This window comes from Microtus ochrogaster, assembly GCF_000317375.1.
Source record: "Microtus ochrogaster isolate Prairie Vole_2 chromosome 14 unlocalized genomic scaffold, MicOch1.0 chr14_random_3, whole genome shotgun sequence".
In the NCBI taxonomy this organism is placed as follows: Eukaryota; Metazoa; Chordata; class Mammalia; order Rodentia; family Cricetidae; genus Microtus; species Microtus ochrogaster.
In genome coordinates, this window is record NW_004949098.1 from 730,067 (window position 1) to 746,474 (window position 16,408).

The 16,408-nt window shown below is 46.3% G+C and overlaps 1 protein-coding gene across 1 annotated transcript in view; it reads right to left on the reverse strand.

Moving 5' to 3' along the window:
• Positions 1-16,408, reverse strand: part of M1ap (meiosis 1 associated protein) — a 74,820-nt gene that overhangs the window by 10,458 nt on the left and 47,954 nt on the right. The window contains exon 6 of the mRNA XM_005364692.3: positions 15,995-16,136. Coding sequence (XP_005364749.1) covers positions 15,995-16,136 — 142 coding nt within the window. The remainder of the gene's footprint in view (positions 1-15,994; positions 16,137-16,408) is intronic.

Sequence of the window (16,408 nt, forward strand, 5' to 3'; positions counted from 1 at the left end):
TTTTCGAGACAGGGTTTCTCTGTGGTTTTGGAGCCTTTCCTGGAACTAGCTCTGTAGACCAGGCTGGTCTCGAACTCACAGAAATCTGCCTGCCTCTGCCTCCCGAGTGCTGGGATTAAAGGCGTGCGCCACCACCGCCCGGAACTAGCTCTTGTAGACCAGGCTGGCCTTGAACTCACAGAGATCCGCCTGCCTCTGCCTCCCAAGTGCTGGGATTAAAGGTGTGCACCACCACCGTCCGGCTATAGAATGTTTTTAAAATTTATGGGCTGGAGACAGAAAGAGATTTTCAGAAAACTCTGGAAGAGAAATGAATATGTTTGTATTAGATGGCAATGTTAATTTGTCTTGAATTCCCAGGAGCACCTGGAGAGACTGGGAGGAAGCTGAACTTTAAGGCTCCTGTTTAGGACAGTAAATTTCTAGCTTCTCCCCTGGGTAGTGGTTTATGACACTAGAGACTTGAGGTCCAGGATGTTAGCTAAGTTATGGGTTGACCTGTTAGGACAAGCAAGTATGGCTAACTGCCACAGCAGGTATCTGAAGCTGAGAAAAAGCACTACCTGGGGACGTCTCAAAACCAGTAGCTTTTGGGGTCCGTGAGGGGAACAGTGCTAATGACCGTAGGTAGATAACTGCTGAGTTCCTTCTAATATACTTTGACTGGTTCTAAGGAAAAGAGCACGAGTTAGATGCTGAACTTACCAGAAGGAAGATATGATGCTATGATATATATGATATATATATAATATGCTATGATATGATATAAAATATCTCCTATGGGCTCGTGTTTGCTGTGGTCCCGTTGGTGGAGCTGTTTGGGGGAGGGAACCCTTAGGAGGTGGGGCCTAGCCGAAGGAAGTGAGTCAGTGGAGGGTTATAGTCTGGCCTGGATTCCTGGTTTGGTCCACCAAGATGTGATCAGACAGCTTGTGCTTCTGCCACTGTGAGCCTTCCTCACAGAGCACGTCCCCCACCATGATGTATCGCCTCACTATGAGACAAAATACATCTCTCTTCCTTCAAGTCGGTTCCTTGTCAGGTATTGGCTCACATCCAGAAGAAAGGCAGCTAATATACAGTATGGGAAAAGATGCCTGTGCTTAGCCTGGGATTGGAGATGCCACAGAATGTGGCTTAGACTTCACAAAGGGGGTGCCTTCTCTCCAGAGCAGGTGTGGATGGGGCAGGGTTAAACGGCATGCCTTACTCCAAGTTCAGCCTCAGTAAGGTCATCCGCCCCCAACTTCTTTACAGTTGTACCGACTTTCTTCTGGGTACAGCTTAATGATCCATTATGGATACCAGAGAGAAGGAAGGGGAGATGGTTACTACCTTGGGCTGACAGGAGTAGAAGTGGCACCCATACAAACCCTGCAAGGAGGTCAGCTGGGAATTTGTTATAGCCAGTAGGGACCTTAGTCTGCGGTTAATGAAGCATGGCCGGGTGTGGAGTGAGGCAGGCACAGGGAGCAGGGGGAACAAACATCCACTTAGCCTTGCTTGTGGAAAGGGATTCACCTCCTTGGTATAATGCACCCAGGAAAAGAAACACCAAGCTAAGCATATGCTGGGCCTTTGGAAATGGGAAGGGAAACAAGAAAGAAATTGGGTTTGTTTAGCATTTGCTTTTTCTCTCACCCCAGCAAGGAAGGAACCGGGAAGAGAGAAGCTGCTGCTGCAGCACCCAATACTCTTTTCGTGGTTTGGATCTAAAATAACTCCCATAGACTGTCTGTAGAAATCTTGGTCCTCAGTCGCTGGGACCCTGCAGCAGAAGCTAGAGACTTTAGGAGGTGGGGCTTAGCTGCAGGAAATAGGTTACCTCAGGGAGTGTCCTTGGAAGTTAGACCTTACCTTGGTCTCCCTTCCTGCAACTCTCTCTGCTTCCTGTCTATCACAAACTGAGTGATCTCTGCCACGTGATCTTTCTCACCCTGGGCCCAGAATCAGCTGAACCCAGGATTATGTTCTGAACATTGAAACTGTGATCCCAAGTAAGTTCCCCTCTCTTGATTATAGCAGGCATTGTGCCATAGTGATAAAAATCTGACTAATGAAACCATTCTGCTCTCACACTGGCCCCCATAATCATGGTAAAAGATCCCCAGCTCTCTAAAACAGATTACCCAGTCCTCGCAGGTGAACATTCTTCAGGACAGACAACAATGCAAACTTCTATACATTTAAAAAGACTAAATGTTCCAAAATGTGTTCTTCAACCACAGTAGAATGAAACTAGAAATCAGTACCGAAAGCATCTTGGGAATTTATGAATATGTGCAGACAATATGCTTCTATCTGTATTTAACTGAGGAACTCACAGGAGACGTTAGAAAATCATTAACTGTGAATGGAAATTAGAACCTAACACAGCAACGTTGCCGATGACCTGCAAGCCAGGGTTTACAGAGAGACAGGAGAAAAGGAGCCACCAACTTTCCTAGCTGTGAACACCGTGGGCCGCAGCAGCAACTGGTCTGCAAGTCATGCCCACTGGTGTCATAGTGGCACAAATGTCATCAAAATAACAAGGCCCACTTCACGAGCTGAACCCGTACCTGACATCATTACTGGGGCCAAGAACCTACGACTTGACAGAGCATAGGCCCTAGGGGAGAACCTACTTCTATTACTCTGCTAAGTGGACATTGTTATGGTCAAAATAAAAAGGCGACATTCCCCGAGTGGCTGCATTGGGCAGCAGGCCACGAGGAGCTGTGGTGGTAAAAATGCTGCAGTTCTGGAGTGGCCCAGGGCAGCAGATCCCAGGCAGGGAGCGTCATGGTGGGTGAGAGACAGAGACACACCATGAAGAGAAAGTGGGTATTTATTTAGTGGGTTATGGAGGGGAAAGGGGGGAAGAGGGGAAGGGAGAAGAGTGGGGGTAGGGTAAGGGGAGGGGAGAAGTGGGAGAAGGTAGAGAGGGTAGAATCTACCTCTTCAGGAGACTGAAAGGGAAGGACTCAGGCTGGAAGTGGAAGATCAGCTTGGCTCAGCACTGGGGGGGAGATGGAGTAGGCGGGGCTTATCTCTTAAAGAGACAGGACAGACCACTACAGACATAGTATTAAACCAACTCCTGATGAGTGGTCCTTATACCCATAGATTAGAGTGTATCTCTGCCCTCACCAGAGAAGCTTCTTTTTTTGCAGTAGGTAGTGATTGACTCAGAGACCCACAACTGGTCAAGGTGTAGAGAAAAAGAGACTGTGGACATTTATATCATACTCCTCCACCCAAAGCTCAGGGCTGGCAGTGGAAGAGAGGGGCAGAAAGACTGCAAGCCACAGGGGTAGGGGACTACAAGGAAACTGCCTTCTGCACGTACCAGGGGAGTGGCACATACTAATCCATAGCAATTGAGATAGCAATCAAAGACAAGACTTGTTTTAATGTGTATAGGTGTTTTGCCTGAAGGTATATCTATGTGTCACACACACACCTGGTATCTGTGAAGTAAGAAGGCATCGGATATCCTGGAACAGTAGTTATAGAGGGTTGTGAGCCACTATGAGGGTGCTGGAACTGAACTTGGGTCTTCTGTAAGAGCAACAAGTGCTCTTAACTGCTGAGTTATCTCTCCAATCCCTTGGCTTAATGTTTAAAAAAATCAGTCAATAGATTATACTATACTAATAAAGAAAAAAACTATATAATCATCCAGTAGATTTATTTTTTTATAACAAAATTCAATAACATTCCAAAATAAAAACAAACAACAAACTAAGAGTCAGGATAGAACTTCCTTATCTTGACAAAGTGCTAAAACCAAAATAAAACAACAAAAATGAAAAGGAACCTCATAGCTGTCTTCTGTAGTTGCTCATGGGAAGCTGATGTAGGGGGATCACAAGTTGAAAACCAGCCTGGGCTGGATAGTGAGTTCCAGTCCAACCTAGACTACAGTGTAAGACTCTGTTTCAAAACAAAGAGGCAAGCAAACACCCCATCCCTACAAAACTTCAAAATTCTAACTCACAGTGGTAAAGGGTAGCACACTGTGGTGGCTTAAATAAGAATGGCCCCACAGGCTCATGTTTGAATGCTTAGTCACCAGGGAGGGGCACTACCTCAGAAAGTCAAGGAGGTATGGCCTTGTTGGAATAAGTGTGGCCTTATTGGAGGAAGCATGCCATTGGTGGTGGGCTTCGAGGTTTCAAAAACTCAAGCCAGACCCAGTGGCTCTCTCTTCCTGCTGTCTATGAAAACAGATACAGAACTCTCAGCTGGTTTGCTAGCACCAGCATGCCTACATGCCGCCATGCTTCCTGCTAAGATGACAATAAACTAAACCTCTGAAACTGTAAGCCAGCCCCAACTAAATGTTTTCCTTTATAAGAGTTGCTGTGGTCATGGTGTCTCTTCACAGCAATAGAACACTGACTAAGTCTTATCCCTTGTCTACATTACTGTACCGGGGATGTGCTGAGGCCCAGAGGTCTTTTAGGAGGTTAGGATTCTGGGTGTGACCGCAGGGGAGAGGCATCCATGCAGATACCAAGTATATTAACAACATGGTGCATGGGAACCTGTATTTTCTGAATTTAAGAAAACAGCAAGGTGACAATTATCACAGCAGGGAGCCGTGAGGGCCAAGAAAGATGTGACAACAGCCACAAGGATGGAAAAGCATAAACAAACAAACCAATGAGTGGGGACAAGGTCTGACGGAGTGGAAAAAGCTTCACAGTGAAGACATTTAAGCAGAACCCGGGCAACATGAATAAAACTTTGTCAGGCGGACAGAGGCAAGAGCACAGTGAAATCAGTTAGCGTATTTGGAGAACACTTAGCAATTTATTAATGTCTCTGGAATGGAGAGTAGACGAGGCTGGGTGAAAGATGAAGCAAGAAAAGTAGACCAGGCTGGCCCACAGGAGGCCCTGGGACTCTATGCTAGGCTGCTGCCTTCAGAGTTTTTCCCCACACAACCTCCAGATTCTAGGCTCTGCCCACATTCTATTTTTTTCTTAAGGTTCTTGACCTGCCATCACCCCACTCTCTGCTTGGAATCTTGGTCTTGACTCTTGGCCTCTACAGCCAAGGCTTTCCATCTCCACACCCGCTCACAGCCCAACCAGCCCGTAGCCTGTGTGCTCAGACTCCCGCTGGACGTGTCCTGGCTGGAATGCTGTCATTGCTGTGGCCAACTGGGGCAGACATGGACTGGAAACTCAGGAATGTGTCTCTCGAGACGCCGACATTTGAAGTAGGAAGCCGAAAGACTTCGGGGCTGTTTTCATTTCTTTTTCTAGTTGACACAGACCCGACTTTGTCGGGAACGAGGATGTGGACAGTGAGTCACTCGCTACATAACTGGGACTACACAGCAGTCTTCGGTGATTGGAACAGCTTTTTCCTGGCAAGGGATGGATTCATCTCATAAAGACTTGGAAAAAATTAATTTTATTTACTTATGTATTTATGCCCTACCACATTTCATAAAATTGTTGTGCAAACTTAGATAAAGATGCACCAGCACATAAAGACCACACGATGAGTTAAGGAGGGATATTGGCTGGAGGAAGAAGCTAAGAACTGGGCAATAACGAAGCCAGGACCAGGGACACTGCCAGAAATGCTAGAGGTCCCTATGGTTCTCCTTGACAAACAATAAGGGAGACCACCTGCGGTCAACATGACAACGCACTCCTCAAGGCTGTAGAGTGGTTTAAGATTTGGGGCCTGGAACAAGCTTTCTGGGTTCAGCCCTGACCCCACCATTTCTCTGCACCTTAGTTTCCTCATCTGCCCGACAGGGATGGCTTTTACGGAAGGGAGAGCAGCCCACTGGAGCAGGTGGCTCTGGCAGCCTCGCCTTTCTCCCCCATTCCCTCTGCCTTGCTGAAACTAGTAGATTACATTCCTCAAGCTGGCCACCAAGGTCCATTCCACTGTTTGTCCACTCCCCCTCCTGAAGCTGACTGCCAAGGTCCAGCTATCAAAGTATGGAAGTCCAGTAATCAGAAGCCTCCTTGGCAGACTTATTAACATGCCCAAATAAAATTAAATACTTCATCCTCACGTGGGCTTTCCCATTTCACTTTTTTTTTTTTTGAGACAGGGTTTCTCTGTGGTTTTGGAGCCTGTCCTGGAACTAGCTCTGTAGACCAGGCTGGTCTCGAACTAACAGAGATCCGCCTGCCTCTGCCTCCCGAGTGCTGGGATTAAAGGCGTGTCCCACAACTGTGGCCCATTTTACCTTTATAAACTGCCATTTTCTTATATGCCTGTGTGTCTCCCCTCTGTCCAGAGGCAGTCCTCTGTGCCTGCAGGGACAGATATCCCAGCTCCCTCCCCCTTGTTCCCTTCCCCTTCTCCTTCTTCCTCTACCTGACTCTGTCTCTGATTACCTGTCCTCTATCCTCTGGGGCAAATAAACCTCCTTTGTGTTGAGAACTTGACCTTGGGGTCCTGAGCCAATACTTTTCCTTTCAGTTATTTTATAGGATGGTTATGGTAATAAGATAATACTTGCGAAGTACTTGGAACTGTGTTAGGTACAAAGTCGGCATAATAAAGAACTACATTTCTAAAATTAGCTACGATAACAGTGCATATGTTCAACCCCAGAATCAAGAGGAGACGGCATGTGGATCTCTGTGAATCCCAGGCCAGCCAGGGTTATGTAGTGAGACTTCTTTTTTTTTCTCCCTAAAATTAAGATGAATTTAATTATTAGTTGCTTCTTATTTTGTTAAATGTAAAATAATTGGGTAATTTTTAGATATAGGTCTATAAAAGCATCAAAGGACGCTGTAAGGACGCAGACACTTAGGATCTGGATTAATCTAAGAGTGAAATTGATGAGACTGTAGATGTCGTATAGTTTTCTCTGGGAGTAAAGCCCTCCATCCTAGAGGGATGCTCCATAAGATACAGGAGTCAGAAAGGAGGTGAGACAACAGGATAATCTAAGGGAGGTGGAACACTCCACTCCATCCTTCAGGGATGGTCATTAAGTTCAGGAAGTAAACACCTTCAGGAAGTCCCTGAAACTGACCAGACTCTCTAGGCCCCTTTCCCTCAAGCACACACACACACACACACACACACACACACACACACACACGCATGCATGTACACACACATGCATGCACATACACAGATACACACACAGATACACACACGCACAGTGTAAGAACTGTTGGAGACACCCTGCTTACAGGAGGCTCAGAACAAGCAAGCCGCCTGGATGAAGCAGAGAGCAGTCTAGTTGCCTGGAAGAAGCACAGTCAACTCAGTTACCTGGAGTCAACACTCTAGGCTTGCAGATTTTGTGAGCTGTGACCCATGCGGGGGTGGACTTTTGGTGATTTCTGCTCCTGTAAATAACCCCTCACCCATCCTCTTGTAAGTAATTCCAATAAAACTCATTGGTTCACCAAACTGAGTGTTGGTGGCATCTGTGCTTCGGTCTGTCATCAATTTCTTATCTAGGATAAGGAGATGTTTGTTCATGGCTCCTGAGAAATGTCACACAACACTGGAGAATACCTATATTCTAGAAAGACTGGGTAAAGCATTTCTGACGAAAGCAAACACTCAAATAGAGGAAAGTAACCTTTGGGGAAGACAGAAATGGAGTGGTTCCCAGAAAAACCTATCAGGGACTGGGAAGCACACATCTGACGGCAGGTGACTCCGGCTTACACATTTGCAGCTGTGGAGTCTGTCGGGGTGGCACTAATGGAGAGGGTTTGACTATCGCAGTGTGTATTTTGTCCAGAAGAGCTGCTCTGAGTTAAGGCTGGAGGAGAGGGATCAGCGAACCAACTGCCCTGCGCCTTCACCTGTGGGGAAGTTCACGAACCTGAAAGTGAAAACTTGGAGTCAACTAACTGGCCGGGGACAAGTTAGAAAATGTGCTGTGCAGGTAGTCTGAAGGCAAAGGGGACTAGTGAGCATGTGACGAGGTTACTTCTGCATTCCGAGGTCAGCGCCGGCTGCTTCTCCTTCTGAGGACAGTCAGAAAAGCTTGGTCGTGTCTAGAGGCCGTTTGGAGTGAGGCATTGTCGAGGGTTTGAATACAGAGCGATGAGAAAGGGGCAGCATGAACAGAGAAGGATTAAAGGCGGGGAAATGTAATGCTCTTCATTCATTTGATTGGAAAATATGCTACGTGAAGGAAATAATGGGAGATAAAGCTGGACCTTGAATACTGGACTAAGAGGATTAAGAAATATAGATAACAGTTTCTAGAGTGTCTGTGTGGGGGATCTAGACAGAGGAGGGAATTACACAGCTTCATTTACCCTGAGGGCATATGTGAATTCGAGTTGAAGGGAATGGCGGTAGTGGTGGTGAAGCTCAGAATCTAGATTCCCACCTGCTAAGAGACTTTTGGAGGAAACAGAGCGACTAGCAGATCTTTTGGTAAAGACCTGGGGGTAGGCTGGGCGGTGGTGGCGCACGCCTTTAATCCCAGCACTCGGGAGGCAGAGGCAGGCGGATCTCTGTGAGTTCGAGGCCAGCCTGGTCTACGAGGCTAGTTCCAGGACAGGCTCCAAAGCCACAGAGAAACCCTGTCTCAAAAAACCAAAAAGAAAAAAAAAAAAAAAAAAAAAAAAAGAAACCCTGTCTCAAAAAAAAAAAAAAAAAAAAAAAAAAAAAGACCTGGGGGTGTGGTAGGGTGTGGCTCCAGCCAGTTTTCACTTAGAACATTTGTGATGTACTGGAGTTATATGGGTCAGGAGGCAGAAATACTTGAGAAAAGCTAAGAGTGTTTCAGCAGACGTGAGGGGCAGTGGTTAGAGTTGAGACCTTTTAGGGTGAGGGGACACACACAGTACACCGGGCTTGTGGTCGAGAGCTCTGGAGGACAGACTGAGCTGAAGCAGGATGGCTGCCCAGCCATGACACAGCACAGTACCCGAGGACTCTATCTGCCTGGTCCAGAGAAGGGTGAGCCCTCTCTACCAACTCCAGCCTCTACAGTACACTTATACACAGGGATGGCTTTCATTAAATAGTGCTAGACATGAAAAAAAAAAAAGAAAAATAAGAGAGAGAGAAAGGACCACAAGTTTGAAAACCAAAAGACAAACAAAAGGTCATCAGGCTTGACCTGACTTGTATAAGTTCTGTAATCTCCACATTTGTGGTCACTCTCTCTCTCACACACACAGACATATGCAAGCAAACAAATAAATGTAATGATAGTAGAAGAAAACAGAAAGAGCTGGACACGGTGGTGCACACCTTTAATACTAGCTCTCAGGAGGCAGAGGCAGGTGGAGCTCTGGGAGTTTGAGGCCAGCCTGGTGTACAGAGTGAGTTTCAGGAAAGTCAGCACTATGTAGAGAGAGACACTGGCTCAAAAAACCAAACCAAACCAAAAACCAAAAAACCCCCAAGAGAACAGGAAGAAACAAGTGGAAATTATAAAAGCACTAACCAATAATGCTGCAAGCCACGAGGCCGATATGCGCCAGGTGCTGTACACATCTGGTTATCCTCCCTCCCAGACACGCAAGGCCCACCTTATAGCTTCTGTTAGACATGACAGAGACAAGAGTTACTAGTGGGTCTCACACGCACCTCCCTTTCCTTCGCTCTCCCTGCTGTACTGCTCACGGGAGAAGCTAGCGCTGGACTTGAATATTTTACACAGGAGCTGGCAGCGAGGCGGAGTTCACGTCAGAGAGCCAGTTTAGAATACGTGGCTGAGTGGGAGGAAGAAGAAGAGGAGCAGGGCCCCAAGGATGTGGTGAGAGCCTGAGCATGTGCACGCTTGTGTGTAGAGGGCCCAGGGTCAGCGTCAGGTTACAGATAATTAAGTGGAGGAGAAAGAACTGAGAAACGCCACTGTGTTTATAAGATGGCTCTTCTTTGAAAACACATTAATTAATTAAAAAATTACTTTTGGGTCAGTGGATAACGTTTTTTTAACATGTCATCTGTGCAGAGACTAAACCACATGGGGCCACTGTGCTTGTCAGAGTTATGAATACATAAATACAGCATCGTTAGAGATGTGTCTGTTGCTTAAGTTCACAGTCAGGAAACAAGGAGCAGGGCTGGAGGGCATCAGATGCAAAGCACAGGCTTTCCTTGAGCAATAGGGATATTTTCACCAGAATATCTTAGAAAACTGCCCCGAACCACTCAAAAGTGGAGGTACTGGGGCAGGAGAGATGGCTCTGCAATTCTAAAGTGTCTGCTATTTAACAGAGGACTGGAGTCTGGATCCCAGCACCCATGGAGCAAGCCGGGTGTGCTTGCGAGGATCTGTATTCAAGCTCTGAGGGGGCGGAGGCAGGAAGATCACTGGGGCTTGCTGGCTTCCTGCCTAGTCTAGAATTCACAAACTCCACTTCAAGAAGAAATACTGCCTCAGATGAAAAGGCAGAGAGACATAGGACACTGAAGCTCTTTTCCACCCCATCATCCCATACATCCATACCCACGCATATAAACAACTATTTTAAAAAATAGAGGTAACAAAAGAGGGGAATTTCTGCTCTGAGCCAAAATTTGACTAAAGCTGAGGATTTGGTTGGGGAAGTGGCAGAAATACAAGAAAAACGCAAGTGTGCCGTTCAGGATTTTAGGGTAAGTCACATTTACACCTCAACCTTTAAGTCAAATCAAGGACATAAAAAATGACTTGAAATATGCTTTCTCTAAAAGGAAATAGAATACATAAAATCTATTTTAAAAAGGCAAGTGGGAAGGGTTCACCAAGGAAGCACCATTTGAGCTGAGTCTTTCAGGTTAGGGCAGGATTTGAACACATGGAGATGAGAGAAGAGACAGATGAACAGAGGACCAAAGGAGAAATCTAATGCTTCTCATTTATTTTGTTGTAATATACACTATGTAAAGAGATAATGGGTGATAAGGCTGGACCTTGAACACTAACTAGACTAAGAAATACGGGGTATTAGTAGCAGCAAGATAGTGTGTGTGCACGCACATATATATGCATGTGTGTGCTTGTGGTGCTGGGGATCAGATCTAGGGCATCACGCACACCAGGCAAGTTCTCTCTCACTGAGCCACAACACCAGGTGCAGACACAAAACATTTTGAAGCTAAAGATGACAGACTCAAGGCCATTCTTCAAGGTTAGTTTATGGGCATTGCCATAAACCACACCGAGAAGGGGAAACAAGGAACGCGTCTGGACCAGTGAAGAAATAGCTGCAATAGTAAAGCACAAGCAAAGCAGGATTTGAGTAGCACAGTGAGGTTATAGGGAGAGAACGTGCTGGCAGACTAGGACAAGCAAGGTTCACTAAACCAGTGGGTGTAGGCACATGAGAAAATGTGATAGTCAGAGGACCGCTTCAAGAAGGTAATATGAGGGCCGGAGAGATAGCTCAGCAGTGAAGAGCACTGACTGCTCCTCCAGACGGTCTGAGTTCAATTCCCAGCACCCACCTGGCAGCTCACAACTGTCTATAGCTCCAGGATGCAACACCCTCACACAGACATACATGCAGGCAAAACACCAATGCACATAAAAATAAAAATAAAACAAAAAGAAGGTAGTTTGAGGCTGGGCACGGCGGTACACGCCTTTAATCCCAGCATTTTGCTGGCAGAGGCAGATGGATCTCTGTGAGTTCAAGGCCAGCTTGATCTACATAGTAAATTCCAAGTTGGCCAGAATTATACAGCAAGACCCTGTCTAAAAAGGAAAAAAAAAAGGAAATAAGTTTAAAAAAAGAAAAGAAAAAGTAATTTAGTGTCAATGTGCAGGTAAAATGGAGCTGGAAGGTCAGGTAAGGGAAGTTAGGAGTTTATAAAAAAGTTGTGAGACAAGCATTGGAGACAGGAAACAAGGACATCTCCAGGTTAGCAGAGGACAACTGATGTGGCCTGGGGTGACTCGAGTGTGAAGGACACCACAGCTGAAAGTGGCTGAGGTTTCAAGCGTGGGTGACTTAGACAATGGTGGGTGCTATTAACAGAAAGACAGAAGTCAGAGGCAGAAATTGGCTGCAGTGGAAACATCGGTGCGAGGAGAGGGCACCAAGGGCTCTGGGAACTGAGCAGTCACCAGATTTGAAAAGAACAAACGAGCGTGAAAATATAAAACGAAAGATGGAGGTAAAGTTTTATAAATATGGGGCAGGGGAGATAGATCAGCAATTAAGAACTCTTGGTATCCTTCCAGATGACCCAGTTTGGTTCCAGTACTCATGTCAGACAGGTCTCAACTTCCTGCAGCTCCAGCTCTGGTCGCTGTGGGCAGCCAGACAAAGGTGATGCCCTCACATAGATATACATACATACATACATGATATACATGATTATATAGATATACAATGCACACATAGATATATGTGCATACATAGATATACATGCATATATAGATATATATGCGTACATGTTAATAAAAATAAATGGGGGCCCTCATTAGCTTCTTGTCAACTTGACACAAGCTAAAGTTATCTGGGAAGAGGCAACTGAGAAACGGCTTCCATGACACTGATTGGCAGGCAAGTCTGTAGGGTGTTTTCTTGATTAATGGTTGATGTGGGAGGGCCCAGTCCATTATGGGTGATGCTTCCCCTGGGCAGGTGGTCCTGGGCTGTATAAAAATGTAGGCTGAGCAAGCCATAGAGAGCATAGAGAGCATCCTCCGTGCTCTCTGCTTCCGTTCCTGCCTCCAAGCTCCTGTCTTAGGTTCCTGACTTGGCTTCCTCTGACGCTAGACTGTCAGTTATAAGGGAAGCCTTTCCTCTCTAAGTCGCCTTTGGACTATGTTTCTTCCTCTCTCCACTCATGCTGCAGGCTCCTGCACGCCACTGGGCTAGTCTCCAGTGTATCCAGCCATTCACAACAGTGCCTTGTTTGTCTTTTACATTTATTCACCTCCCTAACCCTATTTTCACAAGTTGCCCAAACTTGTTTTCCAGATTTTTGTTTTTATTAATCCCAGTATGCAGCAGACAGAGACATCTCAGTGAGTTCGAGACCAGCCTAGTCTGCATGGTAATCTCCAGAATAGCCAGGGCTACATAATAGAGAGAACTTGTCTCAAAATACAAAAACCAACACCAAAATTCCTGTACTCTAAGCACTGAACAAGGCATTGATGGTTCCTGCCCACAACACTAATACTCAGAAAGCATAGAGGCCATCCTCAGCCACACAGCAAAAAGGTCGACCTGGGCTACATGAGACCCTGCCTTAAAAAAATCTTATTGTATTATAAACAGGACCTACAGACTCAGGCCTGGCCTGTCATTCTAGCTACTTCAGGGCGGCTGAGACAGGAAGGTCTGGGATAGACCTTCCTTGCTTGGGCTGCAGATTAAGTTCAATTCCCTGGGTAACAGAACTGAGATTTGTCTCAGAACAAAAATAAGTAAATAGATAGATAGAAGGAAGGTTGGGGACCCAAGAGAGGGATAGGGTGTTTGCCTAGCGTGTGTGAGATCCTGGGTTAAATCTCCAATATGTCAAGAAGAGAAAGGACTGAAAGCACCTGGGAGAAGCACCTGCTGAGCGATGGATGCTCAGAGATTTTGAGGAAGTGGGTGGAGCACCTAGTAAGCTGAGCTGCTGGGCACTCACTGAACTGATTGTTCTGTGCTCTGCAAACACAGGAGGTGGGCGTTCTTCAGACCAGAAACAGGAACTCGGTGGGTGGGCCCCCAAAGGGAGTGTGAGCTTTGAAACAGAAGTCCTCTTCTGATAGTGGAAGACACAGTGCTGTGCTGCCCTTCCATCTGGAGCCATCCTGCCTATCTGTCACTAGTGCCCACCTGGTCAAGCCTGTGCTTTTTAGTTTTAATTATATGTGTGTGGGTCTGTGCAAGTGAGTGTGGGTACCTGTGCAGAACAGCGGTGTTGGGTCTCTCTAGAGCTCGGGTTACAGGGGGTTGTGAGCAGCCCAAGGTGGGTGCTGGGAACCGAACTCAGGTCCCCTGGAAGAACAGCATGTCCCCTTAAACTCTGTGCCATCTCTCCCGCTCCAGGTCGATTGTTTATTCAGTATCTCGTCTTGGATTCTCTTCTCACTTAGTTTATTTTGATTTAAGTGTGGCATTAATTTTCTTTGTTCCTTTTTTAGGTTTTTGAGATAGGGTCTCACTCTGTAGTTCTGGCTGGCCCAGAACTTGCAATGTAGACCAGGCTAGTCTCGAACTCGCACACATTCACCTGCCTCTGTTTCCCAAGTACTGGGATTAAAGGTGAGCGTCACCACACCTGGTTTCTTTCCTTTTTTTTTTTAAATTTATGTGAACGCACATGGGCCTGTGTATGTGTGTGTGTGTGTGTGTGTGTGCGTGGTGTGTGTCAGTGGAGACCAGAAGAAGGTATCAGACCCCCTGAAACTGGAATCACAGGAAGTTACGAGCATTCTGATGTGGGCACTGAGAACTGAACCTGCGCCCTCTGCAGGAACAGTAAGCTCTCTTAGCTGCAAAATTATCTCACTAGAGCCTTGCTAGTTTTCTTTTTCTCTTAAAAATTGCTTATTGTGTAAAAATTATTTATTGTGTATGTGTATAATGTGTGTGTGTGTGTGTATGTGTGTGTGTGTGTGTGTGTGTGTGTGCAGAGTAAGAGGGCAACTGTGTGGAGCTGGTTCTCTCCTACCTTAGCCTTCTGAGTCATCTGGCCAGCCACATTAGTTTTCCATGCATGTGCTGTGCTTTCTATTTGCTTTTGTTCCACGGCTGGCATCTTGATGTTCAAGGCAGATGCCAAGCAATTGTTGGATATTGCATTTACCCCTCTCCCCACACCCCTTCCTTCCCCGAGTTCTAATTGGTTATATATGCCCACAAATGATTCTATGTTGGGTTTTGTTAACCTTGATTTCTGATGCTCTAATGCAAGCCATGTATGTGTTTCTATCTCTTCCATTACAGGCTGTTTCTTGAGGACACAGCTGTATCTATTATGCTACCACTGAATGCGCATCTAGGGCTTCATACAAAGTCTGAGATGGATCGGGACTAGAGACTTCTTCAAATGACCTGTGATGATGAGCACAGTGTTAGAAAGGCCGTGGGACTTTAAACATTTATCATTATTATCGTGTGTGTGTATGTACAGTGTGTGTGTGTGTGTGTGTGTGTGTGTGCAGGTGTACCACAGTGCCGGAGTAGAGGCCAGAGGACAATTTCCTGAGTCCATTTTCATTCTCCACTGTGGATTGCGGGGATTGAACTCAGACTCACAAGGCATATGTGGCAAGCACTTTTACCCACTGACCTGTTTTTTTGAGCCCAGAAAGGAAGTAGGTTTCAAAGCAACATCACTTACGTCTAAAGTTTGTAAACTAAGGGGTTCTGACTGATTTCAGGAAGCGTTCTGCTACAAACTTTACGTTTGTGGGCAGTGCTTGTAACTGCCACCCCAAAACTGACCTTTCCTGACAGAGAGATGATCTGAATTTCTGTTTCTAGCCATGCTATCGATGAGAATAGCACCTGGGCCCAGTGAAATGGCATGGTTTTGCTGCCAAACCTGAAACCCGAGTCTGATCTCCAGGACCCACAGGGCTAAGGGGTAGCACCGACCCCCAGAAGTTGTCCTCCCCGCTCTGCACATGTGCCGTGGCATTCATGCACCCCCCCACATGCACACAAAATAAAAAGATCTGCTATGCAAAAAAAAAAAAAAAGGCATTTGTCTCACACTCGGGAGCCAGAGGCAGGGGGATCTCTGTGAGTTCGAGGCCAGCCTGGTCTACAGAACTAGTTCTAAGACAGTCAAGACTACATAGAGAAATCCTGTCTCAAAAACAAACCAACAAACAGAATAGTGGGCAGGTTCTTTGGTACCACACTTGATCAGTTAGTTGGTCAGACTGTAACAGGCTGATGCCTGAAAAGCCATCTGGTAGAGTGTATTAATGTTTCCTTTGTGTTCATCTAACAAAAGTATTGTTAAATTTACTGTAAAATTCAAAGTGTTTCCAGTTTCCCCATCCTTTCCAGGGTTGCTGCAGGTCTGGGGTTAGGGAGCAGTGAATGGCTGTTTTTCTCTAGTTGTTACTCTTGCCCGGGCACAGGACACTCACCAGCAAGCAGTGACACAGAGCGTGGAAATGTTGCTGATTTGTCTCCAGCTCATCCCAGTCCAGCTTCCAGCAGCTCGTGGGTCTGAGGATGAAGGGGAGTCCGTAGGTCAGGGACTCACAGATCCCACTGGATTTTAGAGCCCTGGAAAAGAAAGCCTTCTTAGCGGTGCCAGGACCTCTAACCACACCCAGCTCTGATCTAGGACCGTCTTGGTGGAGCTGATGGATCAGGGTGTGTAATTTAGAATGTGCGGTCAATAGCATGGAATCTGGCACACCGGAAGTTCTCAGAGCTCAACAGCCTTTGCCTGGGTCGGGCTTTCCCATTGTCTGCCTGAGAGTTGGATCCCCTGAAGCAGCACTTACAGGAATGGTAGGGTTAAAATAGACCTGGATATGCTTTGTCCCTGAAAG